A 23918-nucleotide genomic window follows, 5' to 3' on the forward strand; every position below is an offset into this window, starting at 1 on the left:
CTAGTACACTCCTTTGTTTCGGTTCCAATGGTACACTCCTTTGTCTCGGCTCTTCAGGGACATTCGTTTGCCTTGGCGGCATACTTCTTGGCTCATATGGTTTGTGATATGCAGGTTGTACACCAGGTGTTTGACGGAAATTTGCTCGCTGTCGACCCGGATTGTTAAATTGCAAACCAGACCAGTCTCCACCAAAAAATGTTTCCATCAAGTATCTTGAACTTTCTCCGGGTAATGATCCTTTCGACCCACTTCTTTCAGAACTTGACCTCTCTATCGTCTGATCGTCATTCTCTCTTGATCTTGTCTCTCCCTCGACATCATATGGATCTCCCTCTAACGGCTCTTGCCACTCTTCTTCGTCATTGTTTTGATCACCTCTAACGATTCCTGCCATTCTCCCTCAGCATTAAATTGTTCATCCTCCAACGGTTCTTGCCACTCATCTTCAACATCATATTGTTCATCCTCCGGTGAGTCTCGCCACTCTTCTCCATCAGTTCTTCAATCACCCCACGACCATCCCTCTTCACTTCCTCGGTCTGACATCTGCACAAGCATCCAAGAGTAAGTCCTAATCCCATCTACCTAAAATGCACAAGGATGTACCGGTTTCCTAAAATTGCCTTTGCGACTCATTTACTCGATAAAACATTTGAAAACGCGGGTTCCATGAGCATCATAACCATGCTCTGAACCACCGTTGTAACGCCCCCGAACCGTCCTATGACCACGCAGGCCAGCGGACAGCCACGGAACACCACTATGGGAACTGCACCGAGGTGGTCCAGTCGAGGGACGGAAGCTGCAGACTTCCCGACAGGTCCTCCCTAGCACAATTCCACCTGCAACCGAGACTACTTAGGCTTTGCAAACCTTGCGGTCTGGTGCGTTGTGTTGGCCCTGACAAGGCTGGAACCAAACGAAACCACACAACTTAAATAAAACAACCTCCAACTTTAAATTACTTAACAAAAATACGTTCATAAAACATTAACATCGTCTTTGGTACCAGGCCTAGAGCTAAAACATGAAAATTTAATTTTACAACAAAAAGACAACATCTTGCAAAGACAACGCAACTCTACACCGGCTGGCCTAACGTCTTGTGCTCCCCTCTAAGGCTTTTCCCACTAAGGTTACCTGCAAAACAAATTATGGAGTCTTGAGTGCTAAACACTTAGTGAGTTCGGAACCTAAAAAGAACCAAAACCCAACCCCAACCCCAGCAAGCAACACACAACATGCAAGCTAAACAACTACACTACATGCAACACTCAAATGCAATATGCAAGAAAAACAAGCAAGATAAAATGCAAGTTAGTCAAGCAATCTCCAAGTATACTATCAAAGTATACGCATGCGGAAGCTGAAAACTCTTCTTCATCTTCAAGGGCCTTCACGTCTTCACTCCACCACTTCATCGCTTCCTCACTTTGTTACTTCCCCCATACCCGTGAACACCTATACTCACAGCCACAAAGGCACGCAAGCATAGAACATCACATGCGAGTCCCTCTCAACAGGCTCTCTCGCCTACACCGTCGTGTAGTACTCGGCCCTAGGCAGCAACCCCGTCTCTCCGAATCTTCGTAATCCGCACCGATTACGGCCTTGGGGAAGTCTTCTCCTGCACAACCTCAACACACAACCAAACAAACCTGCAAAGCACACAAACCACATGCAAGCTACAAACAACATCATGCAATACACACAAGCAAACATGCAAAAACTACACTAACATGCAATGCACACAAGCAAACATGCAACCAAGAACAACCAACATGCAAGCCTTAGTAACTAGAGAAATAACTAGAAACTAAGCGCTAGACACAACCTCACACCAACATGCAAACAAGCAATACACGAGTCTTAACTTCCTAGAACTCAATCTAGAAAGAAAGAAACGAATCTACCCAACAACCCAACGAACATGCCTAGATTTACCACAAAAATCCTAAGCAAAAGTAACCCAAAACCCCACCTATCATGTGCCATATCACACGCTTCAAAACTCACCTGGCTTGGCTGAGAAGAACAAAATCTAATCAGACTTCTAGCAAGGACTTGACGCGAACAGCTCCTACAGCGGCACTTGGCTAACAACTCGCGGAAGAGAAACTCTAAGGAAAGAACTCTCTCTCTCGCTCTTTCTCTAACTTCTCTTACTCTCTCTAACTTCTCTTACTCTCTCTTTTACTCTAACTTAGCAAGAGAAACGAAAATCTCTCTTAACACACACTAAGGCCTCCTATTTATAGTGGTTTGGTGTGAGTTTGGGCGGTTTGGTGAGCCAATGCATGGCGAGCAAGTCTTCTCCTCTTTGCCAAAAACTTTCCTTGGTGAGAATGTAAAGACTTGGCCAAATAATCACCACTTCTTCTTTTCTTGATAATACTTGGTGTATATGCAAAAGACTTGGCAAAAGAATGTCCTCTTTGATTTGTTTAATCCTCCACTAACTCCACTTTGAATTATTTAATTCTCCACTAACTCCACTTTGAATTATTTAATCCTCCACTAACTCCACTTTGAATTATTTAATCTCCACTTCATCATTTTGATTCATTTAATCTCCACTTCTTCATTTTGACTTAGTCAATTTTTTATGAAAGAAGAATTTCTTGCTTCCCAAAATTCTCGTCAGATTGGTCAGCGTCTCTCGGTCGATCGTCGGTCATCTCTCGGCGATTCTCGATCCGTCTCGGCACTCTCGGCAACTCTTCTCGGACGTTCTCGGCAACTCTCGGCAACTCTCGGCAACTCTTCGGCAACTCTCGGCAATTCTCGATCAACCCAGACGGTACGTCTCGGACGACTCGGGCGATACGTCTCAGACGACACGGGCGGTACGTCTCGAACGATTTAGCCATCTCTCGGTCCGTTCAAATTTTCTCGGACTTTTCTTCAGCAATCCTTCTGCTCTCCTTGCTGGCTTCCTTTCTTGGTCTTTTGGCCTTGATTTTTATTTTGAAATTTTACCCCTTGGTGAGGGTCACTACAACGTCTGTTCAAATTCAACCTCTTTAATCAATTCACGTGCGAGGTGATAATTGGACTTGAGCGAGTATTTCCGTGGTTTAGTATAGTGCCAGATCAGTTTGTCTGGTTTATAGAATTTACTGATCCCCATAGTTTGAATAATTTGAATATCCGACGGATCCATGAACTCCTCAAGGATTGGCATATGCCACTCCTTAGTAGTTGGATTAATCAAATGGTTAACCATTAAATTGGGATGTAACAATCTTCCTCGACTATTAGCTGGTCTTGGCTGATGATTTGGTATCTAGGGATCACGCCAAACCGAGACGTCACAGCCCGAACCTATTGTCAACCGTGCTCCATGTTCCACCAAGCCCTTAGTTGAATAAATACTCCGCCAAGCAAACGAAGGGGAATACGGCTTCTTTGCCTGAAGGAGGTTATTATTTCAAAAATACCTCCCTCGCAAGACCCGAGCCATCAGAGATGTTGGATAATGAATTAACCGCCAATACTGCTTAGCCAGCATTACGTTATTAAATTGTTCCAATGCGCGGAAACCCAAACCGCCTTCGCATTTGTCCTTACATAGTTTATCCTAAGCTACCCAGTGCATGCCTCGTGCCTTATCATTAGACTTCCACCAAAATGTAGAAATAGCACTCGTTAAATTGGACGTTAACTCTTGTGGTAGTTTGTAACAAGACATAACGTGAGTTGGGAGAGCCAATGCTACCGATTTAATCATAACTTCCTTTCCACCTTTCGATAAATACTTTGCAGACCAACCATTCACACGAACATCCAAACGCTCTTTAACGTAACTAAAAAACTTAGTTCTCGATCTTTGTAGATTTTCAGGAATACCCAAATACGAACCCATACCACCTTCTGTGGAAATACCCATTACAGATTTTAATTGAGACCTTAATTCAGGCGGGACTTTCTTGCCAAACATGATGGATGATTTCTCTAAATTAACCTCTTGCCCTGACGCTTTTCCCATAGTTTCCTATAATTTCCATTACCGTAGTACATTCAGCCTCATCTGCTTTGCAGAAACTATCATCAGCAAACAATAAATGCGAGATAGTGGGACAATCTCGAGCTAGCTTAATACCCGTGATTTTATTTTCTCTTTCAGCCTTCTTAATGTTGGCTATTAAGACCTCCGTACAAAGTATAAACAGGTAAGGAGATAAAGGATCCCCATCCCCCTGCCTAAACCCCTTAGTGGCTTAATGAAGCCCCTAGGCTGTCCATTTAAAAGGACTTGGTACGAGACCGAGGATACACACCACATAATCCATGAAATCCATTTTCTATCAAACCCCAACTTAATCATAACCGCTTCCAAAAAATCCCACTCAACACGGTCATATGATTTACTCATATCCGTCTTAAAAGCCAAAAACTTCGATTTACATTGTGGATATGTATTTAGGCCATGAAATATTTCTTGGGCCACAAGTATATTATATGTGATTAATCGTCTCAAAACAAAAGCCGATTGGGTTTCTCAAACAAAAGAGATGGAAGAAACCGCTTAAGCCGGAAACACAGGACTTTAGATATAATCTAATAACACACATTGCAAAGGCTAATCGGCCTAAATTCCGCCATCCGTTGGGACCTTTCCTTTTTAAGGATGAGATAAATATTTGTTTCATTTAACTGCGGATCAAAGCGGTCCGTACGGAAAAATTCTGTAACCAAAACCACCAAATCTCCTTTTAATGAGGACAAGAACCTCTGAAAAAATAAAGCCACCATCCCATCAGGTCCCAGTGTTTTCTCAGGATGCATAGCAAACAAAGCTTTGCGAACCTCTGATTCAGTGATCTCCCTGATTAGAGCCCTATTCATACTATCTATAATTAATGGAGGAACTTCCCGGAGCATCTGTGAAACACCCCTCACATCATACCGTTTAAAAAGATCCGCAAAATAATTTGATGCAATAGCCTCCATACCAGAGGCCGACTCAGTACAGACATCATCGGGTCCATATAAACCAGCAATCTTATTTCTTACCCGCCGCTGTTTCGTGGAAGCGTGAAAGAACTTTGTGTTTTTGTCGCCAACCCTTAACCAAAACTTCCTACTCTTCTGCTGCTAATATAACTCCTCATCTCGATAAGCCTCCTTCAGTTTCCTTTCTATACTGTGAATTTCCTCCTGCAAAATCAAATCATCCATCTTTGCCCCCTGCAGGGCTGCCTTCAAGGAGGAAATAACCGATGGACCAGAAGAAACATTATTTTTCCGCCACCAAGAGATTGAGTTCCGACAATTCTTTCACTTATCCACAAATACCGGTATCCGAAAATTCTTTGTGCGGTTCCACCCAGACTCCACTGCCCCGAATAAACCGTCTTTCCCAAGCCAACGCTTATCAAAACGAAACTGCCGATGCCTTCTCAATTCGGTTTTAAAGAAAGTAGCTAAAATAGGACAATGATTAGAACCAATCATCTCTAAATAGTCAACCTTTGATTGTGGAGATAAACAATGCCAATCCTCATTGCCTAACGCTCGGACTAAGCGACATCGAACAACCTGATTATTTTGTCTATTACCTCTCCACAATAGTTGCTCACCATAGCAAGAAAATTCAAGCATACCACAATGTCGGATCACAGAATTAAAGGGTACAAATGAGGAGGCTGGTCTTAAGACCCCACCTGATTTCTAATGATTCCCAACAAGTTCATTAAAATCACTGATCATAAACCATGGATCAATTCGATAAGAACCGATATCAATTAACTTATCCCATACCTTATGTCTATGTTGTGGAACGGGATCCCCATATAGAAAGGACAAAAAAACCAATTGTTGCCCAAAAAAAGCTCGAGCATCAATTAAACGATTACTATCATATAATATAGAAAGTTTTATATCATCCATATAAAAAATAGCTAAACCACCACGAGATCCAGAAGGTTCAGCCGTGTACAACTTTTCATAAACAAACTTATTTTGAAACTTTTGTAAATAAGAAAAACACTTTTTTGTTTCTGATAGAAATAAAATATTCGGACGATGTTTCTTCCATAAATCACTCAAATATCCCTCTGTCAGGTCAACCCTTATGTCCTGACAATTCCAGCTCAGGACCTTCACGTTTGAGCAGGTGGTTTCAGGAGCGCCACCATCCCTTTCTTGACTGGATGGCTCCCTCCTCCCGGAATGAGACCATCCTTGACTTTATGGACTTGCTTACCTATAGTCCTCTGTTTGTGCCCATCACCTGCATGTTTACACAACACTTTAGCCATCAACCTTTTACCAGGAGAAGCCAATGGTAATACACTTTGTTTTTTTGAGCCACTACATCCTTTGTTCACATGCTGAATGGTAGAATTCTTTTTCTTACCAATCGGATTTCCCAAATTAGTAGCCTTCAGAGCCCTACTCACATCACCCAAAGCCCTAGGAGACGAGATAAGGACAGAAGAAGTACCTTGAGGAATAATTGCGTCCTCACCAACAAGAGATGTCTCCATATCCGAAGCTGGCTCACCAACTGGCACATTCTCACCGTCGACCTTGTCCGTGAGAACCACTTCAGGATACTCACCCTCTTCTAGCAAATCATCAGTCTCTTCAGAAAACTCCAAGCCAGCAGAGAGCTCACCGTCACCCTTAGTCAGAACTTTATCCAACGCCAGAATCGATTGAGACTCTTCCAAGACTGGATCCAAAGAGCTAACCTTCGCAGAACCATGAGCATTTTTCTCACTACCCCCAAGCTTAGCCTTGTACTTAGGCCAAACCGGACCAGCCCCCTTCCTATTCAGCTGAAGATTAGGAAAATGAGCCATAGACTCTACCATTGCAACCGGAGGACCTCCTTTTCCCCCACGGTCACTGGATTCAGCCCTACTTGCAGAGAAACTCCTCTTCGGACCCTAACCCTGAGCCCTCCCTTGCGAGTGATAACCCCCCCTACCATTCTCCGCCACACGATCCTGCTCACTATGATCTGACTTTTGGAAATCTGAAGCTCTTTTAACAAACTTCCTAGGTTTCTCCCATCCATCATTATGCTGCGGACCGTGCTTAGCCATGGATTGTTGCCTTTGTCCACCCCTCTTATCCAATTTTTCCTCAAAAGCATGACTACCAATCACCTTAGTATCTTCCGGACAGACTTGCGATTCATGTGTAAGCCTTGAGCAAACCTCGCAGAAGCCCTGCAACTTCTCATACTCAAGTGAGACAATCACCTCATCACTTGTATTAAATGGAACCAACAACTGAAAAATAAGAGGAATGAAGCCGTTGACAGTAACGCAGACACTACCAGTCTCCTCATCCACCTCACGGAGTATACCAATCTTCCTCCCGATTGCCTCCAAAGTTGCAACTTCCCAAAGGTGCATAGGAATACCTGAATCTTTCACCCAAAAATTGATAGCCGAAGGGTAAGTAGCAGAGATGATAGGTTCCCATCGAACCAGGGAGATCATCCAACCATCAAAATGGTAAGGACCATTCTGCACAACACTGAGAAGATCCTCTTCAGCCTCGAAATTAAACTGAAAAACGCCTTGATCAAGATCTGCCCCCATCACTTTATCCTCGAGCTTCCATATATTTGGCAAATTAGACACCAACGACTCCATTCGTTGGATTACAGGGTTCATCAAACGCCCAATCAAGGTCAACTCAAATTGTTGAATCCGCTGGGCCAAAACGGAGTCAGAAATCTTCACCGTTTCAGTGCGGATTAAGGGAGCTTTGCCTTTGTTTACACCCAACTGCATCATTGTGCTGAACAGTAACCACCCAAACTCAACCCTTAGAGAAGCAAGAACAATACCACCACCGAGAGGGAAAATCGCAACAAAACTTAACTGAGAAAGAGTTTTGACAAGATGACACCAAAGCAAACCAATACAGCGATTAAATACCCAACAAGGCATCAGAATATCTTCCTAAAGCCTAATCAAAAAGCGAATCCCATTACCAGCCAAGATGGAGCCGATCACGGATACACCAAATCTCCCCTTATCAGAGAGCGTCAATAGACGGAAATTTCTAGAACTAAATTGAAAGAATATCCAAACCTTGATGCACCAGATCAGAGCTGATACCATAATGAGATCCGCAGAACTTTAGGATGCAAATCTCTGAATCGTGAATCCTGAAATCAGATCCCGCACAACTGTCTCCCACCGTTAACCAGATAGAATTGAATCAACCCATTAAATCTCCAAGAAACCGAGATTCCCTTCAACCGAGAAGAGTCTTGTAACATCGAAATCAACCCAACCAAAGACGGAACTGGGGATACCACCCTATCCTCATTCCGATAATCCACATAAGAAACAGAGGGACCCTCTCTCCGCTTCCGACCATCATCGTAAATCCCCATCTCAAACCCTAGACGAGATCGCAAGCACAATCGCCATCTCTAATTTGCTTTGGTTGCTTTGGTTCTTTTCTTTTTCAATAAATATATCGAATACAATATTATTAAGGTTCAAGTGCTCTTGGAGTCGTCTAGAAGAGAGGCAAACTACGGGGGACCACCTTTTGATATTCTTATATATATATAAATTTTATATATTTATAATTATAAACGGGCTTTCACAAAAATATGGGATGGGCTTTGAATACAAACATAGGTTCACACAGTTACAAAAAGAAGAAAACACAATGATTCATTGCTGTCGTCGGAAAAGGATATCGGATCCTGCTGAATACCTAGGAAAGAGGCTCGAACATTAAAGCCAGTGGCTGCAAGACCTGCGGCATTGCAGCAGCAACACCAAAGTGAAATCTTTAACAAAGCAACCATGACTCCTTTTCCGACTTACTACAAATCTTCCGGAAAGTTCAAAAGCGTCTAACTTAGTTAACACGAAGGTTTTAAGGAGAAAGCATAGGCCAAGACCCACCAACGCTAAAATCACCCCATCGGCTATAGCAATAACTTTTTTTTTATCTACGCCTATCATTATCGTCACAGCCATTTCTTCCTTACTATGTGACTGTGTATTATATGATCATATTATTAGAAAACAAATAAAAAACAAAAAAAAAGGTTCGATGTGTGGTACATGATGTTACTTTATGAATCTGGGTAGTAAAATATACACGCACAAAAAAAAAAGAAAAAAAAAGTGTTCTTTTAGATTATATTTGAACTTAAAATATATGCCATCAAGTCTGAAAAATAAAGAAACATAGATCATCTAAATTGTGGGAGACTTGTTGCATGCTTAATGCAACAAACAATTAAACTTCCATGGTTTCATACTTGGCAAGGTCAATGTGTAAGTGTATTTAAGCGAGCTCAAATCAAAAATGAAGTTCAATAAACTATACAAAATTTGTATGCACAAACTTTTGTCTCAGCACAGATATATGATGTCTGCACAAGATTCTATCTGACAAAAGACATCAGAGGCCTGCAGATTTTGCCTATGTGTTTTGGTTTTGAAGATTTATTAAAATATATTTGAGACACGTTTTAGAACATTACTTGGAGACAAAACACAAAGAAAAAGAAAGCTTGAAATTTTTAATAGGAATGGAAATATTTCATAGAATTAAATGGAATATTTCCTTTTGAGTTTCAGAAAGTTGTTAGCTTTGCAAATGAGAGTCTGAGTCACACATTCCTATAATAATTAAGGGTCTAGGGCTTAGAAAGTTAGCCCTCTAGAAGGTGTAAAAGAGAGAAAAACCGTATAAGCCTTTTAGCAACTTCACGGAGAAAAGGGCGAGAGTTTTATCTATAAGTGAGAACCCTGGGTGTAAATCATTGTTGTTGATCTTAGAGATCTCATAGTGGGTTGACATAGATTAAAAACAAACTTAGAGAATATCTTAGAGTTGTGTAAGTCAGAAATTGAACATTAATTGTAATTGTGTTCAAAGTATTTTCAACAAAGTTCGAGGACGTAGGCATTTGCTTAACCTCGTTAAAAATTATGTGTCTCTTGTCTCTTCCACACTTACAAGTGGTATCATAGCAGACATCTGTACTGATTCTGACTCAACAAACGGGTGAAGATCTTGGAAAGAAGAACATGGAGGCACAATCAATGTTATTCATGGCAAAAGACTTTTTGATGTTAGATCCAAATCATTATAGGCTGTGGAAGGTGTTGATAATGCATAGAATTAACGGAATTCATGAAGATGCATGGACAGCAGTTGAACTTGGATGGGAGTGGCCAAAACAGGCTGCTGGTGTAGATTCTGATAGTAATCGTGTGGCTGTTGAAAAACCCAAAACAAAATGGTCAAAATCTGACAGAGCGTTGTTCAGATTCAATTCTCTGGAAGTTTCAACAATATTTGGTGGCGTTTGCCGGGCTCAGTTCTCATTGATTCAAGACTATACATCTTTTAAAGAGGCTTGGGAGATTATGCAAAATATTTTGAAGGTACAACAAGTGTGAAAAGCACAAGGTTAGATAGTCTTGCTTCTGATTTTGAGAATCTTAGGATGCATGAGTTTGAGAACATTTCTGATTTTAGTGTAGAGATGCTATTGCAAATGAAGCTCTTGCTCTTGGGAAGAATTACAAAATTTTGCTGGATGTTGCTCTTTATATAGACAATATGTCTTTTGATGAGGTAGCTAGTAAATTGCTAGGCTATGAGATGCAGTACTTATCTTCTGATGTAGGAAACAACACATAAGGGATTAATGTTTCCTCAGTGTGATAGTGAAGAGAACACAAAGGCTCGTATAACGGAAGAACTTGTTAGTCTTGTGGTGATTAAAGCATGCAAAGGGTTGAATATTCCAGACGAACAGAAAAGGAATAAGGTTCAATGTCATGTTAGTCAGGGCTTTGGTCATTTTAAATCAGATTGTCCTTCAGTGAGGAAGAAAGGTATCAAGAGTATGCATTCACCCATAAGGAAGAAAAACGCACAAAAGCCCCAAACAAACAAGTCAAAGTTTACTGCTCTTTGTTGTTCAATCAAACATGTTGATGACAAGTTGGAGTTGAAGTTTGATGATGGAACAACTACTAGCTTAGACCATGACCGGAGAGATTCTCAGACTGTTGCGTGCACAAAGACAGATTCTGGAACAACTTGCAGTGTGGATCAGGACTCTGAACTAGTATAAGCACTTAATTTATCGCTAAATGATCAGACCAACAGTCTGGCGAAAGATCTGATACAGAAGAAAAAGGGAAACTAGAGGCTTGTCATAGAGAAGAATGACTTGTTATAAAAATTTAAAATCTGGAAGAAGATCTAGCTCTAGAGAAAGTATAGACTTCTGATTTAGAAAAATGTTTAGGATATCACTTAAGAAACATCAAGATGTTAAGCATAGGAACAAAGGATCTTGACAAGATTCTGGCAACTGGTAAAACATGTAATGTCAGATGGGATTTGGGTTACCATGGAGGTAATTCTGGTACAAATACTCATTTTGTTAAAGGAGAAACTTCGGCTTTAAAATGTGCAGATTCATGACCTTGTATGATGTGACTCGGGGACGCGGATGCGGAATGGGTGAACGAGGCGTCTTCGGACAAGACGAGTTTGGTGAAACATTCCTCGTTCAAGCTTTGATTAGTCGAATCTATGGAATAAACAAACGAAGGAAACAGAGTTTGAAGAGATTCAAACAAGCCGATCGAGAGAACGGTCGTGCAGCCACGAACGAATCGAACGGATGCGGTACGGATGGAACGGATGCGAGAAGCTTTGATCGGCTGCGAGAGGCTTCAGACAGTTGCGACACGGAATGACGGTGGACTCCGGATGTAACGCCCCCAAACCGTCCTATGACCACGCAGGCCAACGGACAGCCACGGAACGCCACTTTGGGAACTGCACCGAGGTGATCCGGCCGAGGGACGGAAGCTGAAGACTTCCCGACCGGTCCTCCCTAGCACAATTCCTCCCGCGACCAAGACTACTTAGGCTTTGCAACCCTCGCGGCATGGTGCGTTGTGTTGGCCCGGACAAGGCTGGAACCATTTGAAAACTAAACGACTTAAATAAAAAGACTTCCAACTTTATTTACTTCATAAAATAGTTCGAAAACATTAATACGAAAATGGCGCCAGGCTTAAGGCCAAAATACGATTAAGTAAATTTTACAAAAGAAAACATCTTGCAAAGGCAACGCAACTCTACACCGGCTGGCCTAACGTCCTGTGCTCCCCTCTAAGGCTTTTCCCACTAAGGTTACCTGCAGAACAAATTATGGAGTCTTGAGTGCTAAACACTCAGTGAGTTCAGGAACCTAACAAGAACCAAAACCCAACCCCAACCCCCGCAAGCAACACACAACATGCAAGCCAAACAAACATCAACTACACTACATGCAACACTCAAATGCTACATGCAAGCCAAAATGCAAGAAAAACAAGCAAGATAATATGCAAGTTAGTCAAGCAATCTCCAAGTATACTATCAAAGTATACGCATGCGGAAGCTAACAACTCTTCTTCGTCTTCAAGGCCTTCGCTTCTTCGCTTTATCGCCTCAACGCTTCATCACTTCCCCCACACCCGTAAACACCTATACTCACAGCCACAAAGGCACGCGAGCATAGAACATCACATGCGAGTTCCTCTCAACAGGAGATCTCGACTACACCGTCGTGTAGTACTCGGTCATAGGCTGCAATCCCGTCTCTCCGAGTCTTCGTAATCCGCCCCGATTACGGCCTTTGGGAAGTCTTCTCCTGCACAACCTCAACACACAACCAAACAAACCTGCAAAGCACACAAGCTACATGCAAGCTACAAACAACAACATGCAAGGCACACAAGCCACATGCAAACAACTACCACTAGCATGCAATGCACACAAGCAAACATGCAACCACAAACAAACAACATGCGAGGCACACAAGCCACATGCAACCACAAACAAGCAAAATGCAAGCCTTAGTAACTAGAGAAATATCTAGAAACTAAGCGCTAGACACAACCTCATACCAATACGCAAACAAGCAATAAACGAGACTTAACTTCCTAGAACTTCGATCTAGAAAGAAAAGAAACAAATCTACCCAACACCCCAACGAAAATGCTTAGATTTAACACTTAAAATCCTAAGCAACTCATCTCTCATAAACGCTTAAGTCAATCTCACAAAGACTTTAAGGAAAAACACCCATAAACCCAACCTATCATGTGCCATATCACATGCTTCGAAACTCACCTGGCTTGGCTGAGAAGAACACAATCTACTCGGACTAATAGCTCCTACGGCGGCACTTCGCTAACAACTCGCGGAAGAGAACTTCTAAGGGAAGAACTCTCTCTCTAACTCTTTCTCTCTAATTTTCTTACTAAGGCAAACGAAAATGGATTCTCAAGGTCCTAAGGCTCCTATTTATAGTGGAGTGTGAGTGCTTGGGCGGTTTAGGCAGCCAATGCATGTCGCATGCACTCTCCTCATTAGAGCACCACTTAATACTTGGAAGAAAACCGCTTAGCCACCTTGATTTCTACTTAGCTCTCTTGGATTATTTAATTCTCCCACTAAGCTCCACTAAGCTCCACTTAGATTTAAATAATCCTCCACTAACTCAACTAGCTGCATGAAATCTGATTGGTTGATTTTTCATAAATCACAATTTCCTTAATTTTTCTGGAAATTCTCGACAGCTCGATCGATCATCTCTCGGCACTCGATCGGGTACCTCTCGGCAGTCTTCGGCAATAATCGGATACTCTCGGACAGTATCGGACGGTCCTCTCGGCACTTCTCGGTCTTGGTCCGGAAACTCTCGACACTATCGGATACACCTCGGTCTTTCTCAGACAATTCTCTTGATCCTTTCAAGCTTCTCCCGATCCTCTCAGTCATTACCCGGAAAACTCTCGGTCCTTCGGACGACTCGGACGGTACGTCGCGGTCAACTCGGCCATTTCTCAATTCGCTCATAATTTCTCGGACTTGTCTTCAACAATTCTTTTAATCTCCTTGTTGGCTTCCTTTCTTGGTCTTTTGGCCTTGGGATTTGATTTTACAATTTACCCCTTGGTGAGGGTCACTACATTCTCTCCCCCTTATAGGAATTCGTCCCCGAATTCCCATGAACTCCTCTGGTCCTCCTTCTAATGCGTCTTGCTTCAATTCTCTTCTTCTCCTTCATGCGCTTGATCTTGGCCAACTCTCTCGAACACGAACTTGCTTTTAGCCACCACTCCAACTTGCTCAGCCCAACTCAGCACTTCCACTACTAGGCTAGGAAAAGGGTTTAACCTAGAACACTAGTGTGTCCCTACACGGCCTATCACTAAGGGTTCTCTACAACACTTAGCTAGAAGGCTTCCTGCACACAACAGCTAGGACTTGGACTAGCACCACCATGTGCTTCCACAATCCCAAACAACTAACACACAACAAGACAACAAACACGCAAACACAAATGCGCAGGCACACAAGCACACAAACACACAAAGAGGGGGTTAGCACCCATACTTACCTTCCCGGCGACCACACAGTCGTGAAGGTTTAAGGGTTAACTACCTAAGGGGAAGGATACACGCGATCCTCTCTCACTTGCCGCTTCACAAGTCGCTCCTCTTCGGGACTGGTCAGTGGGGGATATTCTTCTTCTGGTTCCGCTTCTAAGGCATTGATCATCGGACAAGCTGCCATGTAATGGCCACCCTTGCCACAATTGTAACATATGATGTGAGATGGCACTGGGCGATCACTCTCTCCTGCCCTCGAGCACTCTCAAAAATAATGGCCCGACTCTCCACATGAGAAACATAGAACTCCTCTTCCCCCCAATTTTGAACTACTCCCTTCCTGGTCGGATCGACTCCTCTTTCGGGCTGCACCACCACTTAGCATCATCTTCGCCTTGCCCTTCTCTTGGTCTTTTCGCATGGCTTCCTTCTCCATTTATATGTTCTCCTCCAAATTTACAGCTCTCTCCGCCAACTTTTCAACTCGTTGGTAAGTGACAGACATGAGCCTACTCTGGATATCTGGTCGTAGTGCATGTAAAAAGTGGCGTGTCATAGCTGCCTCATTGTCTCGCCCTCGGTACACATACTTTCGCAGTCGAGTAAAGATTGCCTCTAGCTCTCGAACGCTCTTCTCGCCTTGTTCTAAGTTTATAAACTCATTCTCCAATCTGTCTCTAGCCTCTGGTGGAAAATACTTTCCTTCGAACTCATTTCGAAACTCTTCCGTTGTTGGATCTCTACCGTAGTGTCTCTTCACACCGATCCACCAATCACTAGTGTCATCCTTCAAGTAGTGCACCGCAACATCTTTCTTATAGTCCTCTTGACATAGGATTGCCTCAAAATTCCTCTCCATGGTTCGCAACCAATTATCAGCTTCAAAGGTGTTTGTTCCTCCTCTAAAATACTCGGTTCCCAAATTTCTCATAGTCTCCACAATATTCACAAAGCTCGGAGCCTGTTGCTGTCGCAAGAGCGCTGTCCACTCTAGGATTGCATCTTGCAAAAGATCTCTTGGTCCACTCTCTTGACCTCTTGGCTCTTCGCGCACATTCATTTGTCTTGGCTCCTCGGGTACACTTCTTTGTCTTTTTTCCAATGGTACACTCCTTTGACTCGGTTCCACTGGTACACTCCTTTGTCTCGGCTCTTCAGGTACATTTGTTTGCCTTGGCGGCACACTCCTGGGTTCATATGATTCGTGATATGCATGTTGTACACCTGGCGTTTGACGGAAACTTGCTCGCTGTCGACCCGGATTGTTAAATCGCGGGCCAGACCAGTCTCCTCTGAAAAATGTTTCCATCATGAATCTTGTTCTTTCTCCGGATAATGATCCTTGCAACCCAATTCTTTCGGAACTCAACCTCTCTGTTGTCCGATCGTCATTCTCTCTTGATCTTGTCGCTCCCTCGACATCGTATCGATCACCCCCTACCGATTCTTGCCATTCTCCCTCAACATCATATTGTTCACCCTCCAAAGAGTCTTGCCACTCTTCTCCATCAGCTCTTGAATCACCCCACGACCATCCCTCTTGACTTCCTCGGTCTGACATCTGCACATGCATCCAAGGGTAAGTCCTAATCCCATCTACCTAAAATGCACAAGGACATACCGGTTTCCTAAAATTGCCTTTGCGACTCATTTACTCGATAAAACATTTGAAATCGCAAGTTCCATAAGCATCACAACCATGCTCTGATACCACTGTTGTAACGCCCCCGAACCGTCCTATGACCACGCAGGCCAACGGACAGCCACGGAACGCCACTATGGGAACTGCACCGAGGTGATCCGGCCGAGGGACGGAAGCTGCAGACTTCCCGACCGGTCCTCCCTAGCACAATTCCTCCCGCGACCATGACTACTTAGGCTTTGCAACCCTCGCGGCCTGGTGCGTTGTGTTGGCCCGGACAAGGCTGGAACCATTTCAAAACTAAACGACTTAAATAAAAAGACTTCCAACTTTATTTACTTCATAAAATAGTTCGTAAAACATTAATACGAAAATGTCGCCAGGCTTAAGGCCAAAATACGATTAAGTAAATTTTACAAAAGAAAACATCTTGCAAAGGCAACGCAACTCTACACCGGCTGGCCTAACGTCCTGTGCTCCCCTCTAAGGCTTTTCCCACTAAGGTTACCTGCAGAACAAATTATGGAGTCTTGAGTGCTAAACACTCAGTGAGTTCAGGAACCTAACAAGAACCAAAACCCAACCCCAACCCCCGCAAGCAACACACAACATGCAAGCCAAACAAACATCAACTACACTACATGCAACACTCAAATGCTACATGCAAGCCAAAATGCAAGAAAAACAAGCAAGATAATATGCAAGTTAGTCAAGCAATCTCCAAGTATACTATCAAAGTATACGCATGCGGAAGCTAACAACTCTTCTTCGTCTTCAAGGCCTTCGCTTCTTCGCTTTATCGCCTCAACGCTTCATCACTTCCCCCACACCCGTAAACACCTATACTCACAGCCACAAAGGCACGCGAGCATAGAACATCACATGCGAGTTCCTCTCAACAGGAGATCTCGACTACACCGTCGTGTAGTACTCGGTCATAGGCTGCAATCCCGTCTCTCCGAGTCTTCGTAATCCGCCCCGATTACGGCCTTTGGGAAGTCTTCTCCTGCACAACCTCAACACACAACCAAACAAACCTGCAAAGCACACAAGCTACATGCAAGCTACAAACAACAACATGCAAGGCACACAAGCCACATGCAAACAACTACCACTAGCATGCAATGCACACAAGCAAACATGCAACCACAAACAAACAACATGCGAGGCACACAAGCCACATGCAACCACAAACAAGCAAAATGCAAGCCTTAGTAACTAGAGAAATATCTAGAAACTAAGCGCTAGACACAACCTCATACCAATACGCAAACAAGCAATAAACGAGACTTAACTTCCTAGAACTTCGATCTAGAAAGAAAAGAAACAAATCTACCCAACACCCCAACGAAAATGCTTAGATTTAACACTTAAAATCCTAAGCAACTCATCTCTCATAAACGCTTAAGTCAATCTCACAAAGACTTTAAGGAAAAACACCCATAAACCCAACCTATCATGTGCCATATCACATGCTTCGAAACTCACCTGGCTTGGCTGAGAAGAACACAATCTACTCGGACTCCTAGTAAGGACTTGACGCGAATAGCTCCTACGGCGGCACTTCGCTAACAACTCGCGGAAGAGAACTTCTAAGGGAAGAACTCTCTCTCTCACTCTTTCTCTAACTTCTCCTTCTCTCTCTAACTCTTTCTCTCTAATTTTCTTTCTAAGGCAAACGAAAATGGATTCTCAAGGTCCTAAGGCTCCTATTTATAGTAGAGTGTGAGTGCTTTGGGCGGTTTAGGCAGCCAATGCATGTCGCATGCACTCTCCTCATTAGAGCACCACTTAACACTTGGAAGAAAACCGCTTAGCCCCCTTTATTTCCACTTAGCTTTCTTGGATTATTTAATTCTCCCACTAAGCTCCACTAAGCTCCACTTAGATTTAAATAATCCTCCACTAACTCAACTAGCTGCATGAAATCTGATTGGTTGATTTTTCATAAATTACAATTTCCTTAATTTTTCCGGAAATTCTCGACAGCTCGATCGATCATCTCTCGGCACTCGATCGGGTACCTCTCGGCAGTCTTCGGCAATCATCGGATACTCTCGGACAGTATCGGACGGTCCTCTCGGCACTTCTCGGTCTTAGTCCGGAAACTCTCGACACTATCGGATACACCTCGGTCTTTCTAGGACAATTCTCTTGATCCTTTAGCTTCTCCCGATCCTCTCAGTCATTACCCGGACAACTCTCGGTCCTTCGGACGACTCGGACGGTACGTCGCGGTCAACTCGGCCATTTCTCAATTCCCTCATAATTTCTTGGAGTTGTCTTCAACAATTCTTTTAATCTCCTTCTTGGCTTCCTTTCTTGGTATTTTGGCCTTGGGATTTCATTTTACAATTTACCCCTTGGTGAGGGTCACTACACCGGAACTTTGCGATGCGGATCGATGGTGGACTCGAGGGCTTGCGGTAAAGAACTCGATGGTTGCAAAGGAAATGGAACGATGGAAATGAATGATGGGAAAAGAGATTGATCGAGTGACGACACAAGAGGCTTGGCTCTCCTCTAGATATGGTCGCAAACAACGGCAAGTCCGGCTTGAGGTTGTTAGGGTTCTTCCTTAGAACAATCCCGGAATTGTCTAGAGAAAGGATGAGACAAGATCAAAGAATCTCTCTTTGAGAAAAGTTTTATTTTCATTCAATTCTAAAGGAGAACAAAGGCTAAGAGAGGGTTTAAATACTTAGGTCGAGAGAGGGCTTAAGGGACACGCGGATTCATAATGATCCGCACACTTGTCCTTAGACGTGTTCTCCTTGTAAATGGAACACGTCGCCTCTAAGACTTTCAACACAAAACTCTCAACGTTCAAAAGAAGGAATATTCCCAAGTTCAAATTTAAACCAAAAGATAAGAGGGAGAAGGATAACCGCCTTGGCCTTGACGCGGGAAGCGACTTAGCCTTAGGGCGTTGTACACCAAGCTCAATGCCTCATTAAAACCTTCTCTGATAAACCCAATGGGAAAAACCCAGAGTAAGGAAAAAGAGTACACATCCTTGCTTAAGTGAATTTGGTGTCTTCACTCTTGGGTAAGAGTGAAGAAGAATCGAACCGAGTCTTCAAAGTCTTCATGGGTCAATGGGCGCTGGACGAATGATCGGACGAACAGGTTGATCCGTTGCTTGGCCGCCTTTGCTGAGCTCCTTGATCGTGTGGTGGCTCCTGGGAGGATCGCTGGTGCCGTGGCCGCTTGCGTCTTGGCTACCTCCGATGCGTCTCGGCTACCTCCGATGCGTCTCGGCTACCTCTAATGCGTCTCGGTCTCGAGCCTCGATCACGGTCGGCGTCTCTAGGTCATCTTAGTCGGGCTCCCGTCCTTGGATCACATCATTGTATATCTCCATCAAACATCCAAAAATAATTTTCAGCAAGGTGACATGTGATAATGGGCAGAAATATTGGCAGGCGTCTGTACACAACAGCCTGAAGAGAAGAGTGATTGATTGTTGGTACTACAGGAAATTTGGTCATATCAAAGCTCAGTGCTACAGGTTCTTGAATAGGGTAACACAAGTCATGAGACGGACGATGTAGTGACCCTCACTAAGGGTAGAAATCCCAAAATTAGCGGGAGTAAAACAAAGAAGAACGACCACAATAAGTCCGAGTAAAAATTCATGAATCGGAGAATGGCCGAGCCAATACTGAAGTGACTGGAGGTGTGATCGAGACCTTAAGGCTGGTCGAAAATTGTCAGTCTATGCGGAAATAACATTCGCGGAAAGTCGGGTAAGTACCGGGAAGAGTACCAAGACATCCAAGGAGTGGTCGAGACAATCTGTCGAGATGGTCGAGAAAAGTGGTCGAGACAATCTGTCGAGATGGTCGAGAAAATTGGTCAAGGAAATCCATCGAGAGAGTCGAAGGAATCGAAAATGTCCGAGAAACGCCGAGAGAACCAACGATGTCCGAGGCATCGAGAACATTGTCCGGATATTGGTCGAAAGAGCCGATAGCATCCGAAGCATCGAGAGAATTGTCCGGGACTGGTCGAAGGATTATCGACGATAGTCGAGAACTGTCGAGAGTGCCGATAGTCGCGTCCGAGCGATATCGAGAAAATTCGAAGGTTGTCGAAAACGACGGACGAGGAGGACGGAGCTGGTCGAGAAAACGCGGAAAACATATTTTCCCAATGAACTGACCAATCACCTTACATGCAAGGCATGCAGAAATAATTTTGGTGGTTTAAGAAGAATGGCGCGAGGAGATTGGGCGGTGTAATGCACGCGCCACATGCAGCCAAACTTTTGCCATTTGTCCAATTCCACTAAGGGAAGAAGGAGAGAAGTCGAGCCTATAAATAGGGGCTTAGTGGCTTCATTTGGGAAATTTCTCTCATTTCACTCATTCCACTCAAACGAAAAAGCTTGCTTCTCTCTCTAAATCTAGAGAGAGAGTGTCGAGAGAGAGAGCTTGACGATAAAGATTGCCGAGAGAGTTGGGGAGATCGTCGAGAAGGAGATCAAAGCGAGGTGCTGCTTGTGTCGACAGAAATTGTCGAGGGAGTCGAGGATTTGCGGTGAAGCTGATCGAGGAGCTGTCAAGCGCGAAGGAAATTGTCTGATCCGCGGCGCCGTGAAGTCCAATCATCACCGATCGCGTCAAGGTGAGTTCTGCGGTAATTGTTTGTTGCATGTAGACTAGATTCTTGGTAGAATCAGTTAAATTGTTGCATGCATAAACTTGGTAGGATTCACGCTAGATTCATGTTAAAGATTACATCAAAATTGAGCTAGGAATCACCATGCAAGACTTCAAGTGAATTTGGTTGTAGTTTAAGCAATTTTGGACTTGCATAAAATTTGGGTTTAGTCGCATGCATGATCGAACCTAGTTTTACTTGAATTTATTCTTGTTGAAAACCGGTTTCATGCATGATTAAATGATTAAGTATTTTGCAATATATTGCATAATTTTAATCGAGGTTAAAGACATGCTTAAATGAACCTTAAGGATTTAAATGATTAAAACGAATAGGTTGCATGTAAAGTGGGAGTTAGAGACTTAAATGGTTAAATCATAAACGGTTGCATGCATAGTCGAACTTGTTGCATTAACATGTTTAAGTTGCTTATATTGCTTGCATGCATGTAGAATAATCTTAAGTTGCTTGATTTATTTTCTTGCTTCTTGTTGATTACTTCATGTTATATTGTTTGCATGCATGTAGAATAATCTTAAGTTGCTTGATTTATTTTCTTGCTTCTTGTTGATTATTCCATGTTAATTTCCTTGCTTGATTTCATGCTAATGTGCTTGATTTATCAATGCTTGAACTTGTGGTTGTGTGTTTTAATTTTAGCTTAGCCTCTCGAATTTGTTTCTTGAGTCTTAGCTAGTGTAGTGTGTCGATAATTCTGGTTCCATAAGCGTTGTCACGCGTGAGTTCCCGACGACCACTCACGCGGGGACACTGTCATGGCTAGCTAGCTACTAGCGTGACCGCTGCATGACGATGTAGCTAAGTTGCGGGCTCATTGCTGGTGACCTTTGTGGTCTCGGCATGGGAGATGGTACGGAACAGAACAGATTATCGAAGGGCCCTAGATGTAAAGAGTTAGAACATTCAAGTATCCCTTGTCTAAGTCTATTTGTCTTTACATGCGTGTGTTTTCTAAGAGTTAGGATAGTTCAAGTATCCCTTGTTTATTCTAGTCGTCTTAGAGAGTTGCGTTTGGTTCAAGAGTCTAAGTGTTCTTTAGTCGTCTTGTGTTGTGTATAGTGATGTCTAGATCATCGAGTCAAGTCGTTGAATCTAACTTTTCTCGCTTGTGTATGGTTTAAATTGCTTTCGCTATAGCTTTCGTTGCGTTGCTTTGATTACTTGCTAGCTTGTTTGCCTTGCTTGTTTTCTTTGCTTGCCGGGGTAGTTGGGTTGGGAAGTTAGTATCCTGTTTAGGAGAAAGGGGTACCCAGGCTCACTGAATAATCTTAGATTACTCATGATAATATTTTGGTCTTGCAGGGAAGCCTAAGCGAGTTTAGAGCCGGAGCAAACATTAGGGTACTGGATAGGGTTTTACGTGTTCTTTGTAAAATCTTATATTTTGTAAACGGTTATGTTTATTTTCCCGACTATCTTTATATATTGCTTTAATGATTTATTTATGATGAATTATTTTATTAAAGTGATATATATGGTTTTCAGGAAAACATGGCAAGTTGCAAACGATACTCGGCCTTGTCCGGGCCAACACAACGCGTGCTGTGGGACGCAAGGGTTGCAAAGCCTAAGCGAACCTCGGCCGTGGGCGGAGTCGCGTCCAGGAGGACTGGTCGGGAAGCTGCAGCTTCCGTCCCTCGACCGGACCACCAGGGTGCGGTTCCCACAACAAGTAGCGTCTCGGCGCCATCCGATGGCCTCCGTGGTCATAGAGCGGTTCGGGGGTGTTACAACGGTGGTATCAGAGCGGTGTTTTCGAACCCGCGAGCACTTGTGCATTTCAAAGTTTTATCGATTAAATGTGTCGCAAGAAACATTAGAAACTTTTATCCGGTGGTTTGCTTGTCTAGTTCTAGGGTGAACCGTAGATTGGACTAAGCATCTGACCTTGTTTCTTGTGGGTTTTAGAATGTCTTCAGGTGATTCAGGTTGCGGAGACGGTTCAGGGAGTGAGGGGCCGAGACATGAGGATTTTGGGCATCACAATGGATATTTGTCGACGGAGTCGGAGAGTAGCCATGAGCCAATTGACCCGGAAACTTGGAGTGTGGACGGGCTATTGGGCGAGAATGATTTGGATGTCGGGATTGAGGATGGTGTGTTAGGTGCTAATGACACCGAGTTGTCTATCGAGACTGATCCATCGGAGTGTTCGGACGAACCAGAGGAGATGGAAGCGGATCAGGATGATCAAACGATCGTATTGAAGGTGGGCGAGTCGAGCCGTGTCCAAGTGAGGATAGACGCTCAAGGAAACTTTCAGACCGTGCCAGTTGGAGAGCATGGAGAAGCAGCGTCTAAGTTTGCCGAGAGACTGCAGAAATTGTTGTTGGAGCTCGTGGAGGAGCAGAATGATGATACCAATCCCGAGGAGTTTATGCGAGAGTACCCGGATACAGTCGAGAGGATCCTTAACTTCTTGACAGAAGCGTAAGGGGATGGAGAAGAAGCTAATGTTGAAGCGAACGGGATAACACCCGAGACTGGAGATAGCCGTACAGAGCAGCCGGTAGAGGAGAGGCCGGAGATGGTCGCGAGGATCATGTTTGTACTGAACGAGTTGCAATCACCGCAGAGAGCGGGTGAGGGTGTGGTTGAGCCGATAGTGTCGGAAACCGCGAGAGAAAGAGGTGAAGGTGGTGAAGATCATAAAATCGAGGAACCAAGGACCAGAGAAGTGGAGGTGACCGACGTTTTGTCAAGTGATGACGAGGGGATACCGACGTTTGTGGTAGAACCGATGTATGACCAAGACCCGATACCGAGTGACTTAGACCGAGAAGCTGAGGAAGGCGTAGAGCCGAGAGTGGACGTGAGGCCAAGCGCTAGTACGAGCCGCGATGTGAGAAACCGAGGTGGACCTGACCGAGAGGAGCCGGATCTGTTGATGCCGAACCAAGTTGTACCAGACCCTGTGGAGTCAAACCAGATCGTGCTGAGGCGCGATAGTCCTATTCGAGCTGTACCACTGCAAGTGGTGTTTACTGATCAAGAGCGGGAACCAAGAGACCCATTTTGGGAGAGAAGTGATAGGATGGCCGCCCTAAGGAGAACGAACCGAGAACGTGTAAGGTTCGAGGAAGGAGAAAGTAGTACTAAGAGACCGAGGGTTTCATATCAGGAATTCCAGGCGAGGGAACAGCCTGTGACCACACAGCCGAGGGGGCGATTGAGGA

At 43.8% G+C, this 23918-nt stretch overlaps 1 protein-coding gene and 1 long non-coding RNA gene across 3 annotated transcripts; both read right to left on the minus strand.

The window, feature by feature from the left end:
* Window positions 1-937: 937 nt before the first annotated feature.
* Window positions 938-8509, minus strand: LOC147938398 (uncharacterized). Its single transcript, XR_015565476.1, has 2 exons — window positions 8061-8509; window positions 938-1143 (listed from the first exon to the last, which is right to left on the minus strand). It is a non-coding gene; the product is annotated as an uncharacterized LOC147938398 (long non-coding RNA).
* LOC147938399 (uncharacterized) lies at window positions 5848-6824 on the minus strand. 2 transcript variants are annotated; one of them, XM_087464115.1, is made up of 2 exons: window positions 6452-6824; window positions 5848-6238 (listed from the first exon to the last, which is right to left on the minus strand). In XM_087464115.1, exons 1-2 carry the CDS (start codon window positions 6822-6824, stop codon window positions 6108-6110), a joined length of 504 nt encoding a protein of 167 aa, XP_087320241.1. In that variant the 3' UTR covers window positions 5848-6107. The 2 variants fall into 2 exon arrangements, with proteins under 2 accessions (XP_087320241.1, XP_087320240.1); XM_087464114.1 differs by having other exon boundaries at window positions 6365-6824.
* Window positions 8510-23918: the final 15409 nt, after the last annotated feature.

The sequence above is a fragment of the Camelina sativa genome, chromosome 9, assembly GCF_030686135.1.
Source record: "Camelina sativa cultivar CO46 ecotype springtype chromosome 9, ASM3068613v1".
Classification (NCBI taxonomy): domain Eukaryota; kingdom Viridiplantae; phylum Streptophyta; class Magnoliopsida; order Brassicales; family Brassicaceae; genus Camelina; species Camelina sativa.

Bases quoted from the DNA above. Each gene is read 5' to 3' on its own strand.
- LOC147938399 (XM_087464114.1), bottom strand. From the start codon at position 6,824: ATGGTAGAGTCTATGGCTCATTTTCCTAATCTTCAGCTGAATAGGAAG. The intron at 6,239-6,364 runs GTAAGAAAAAGA...GTAAACATGCAG, and splicing joins TAATTTGGGAAATCCGATTG to GTGATGGGCACAAACAGAGG.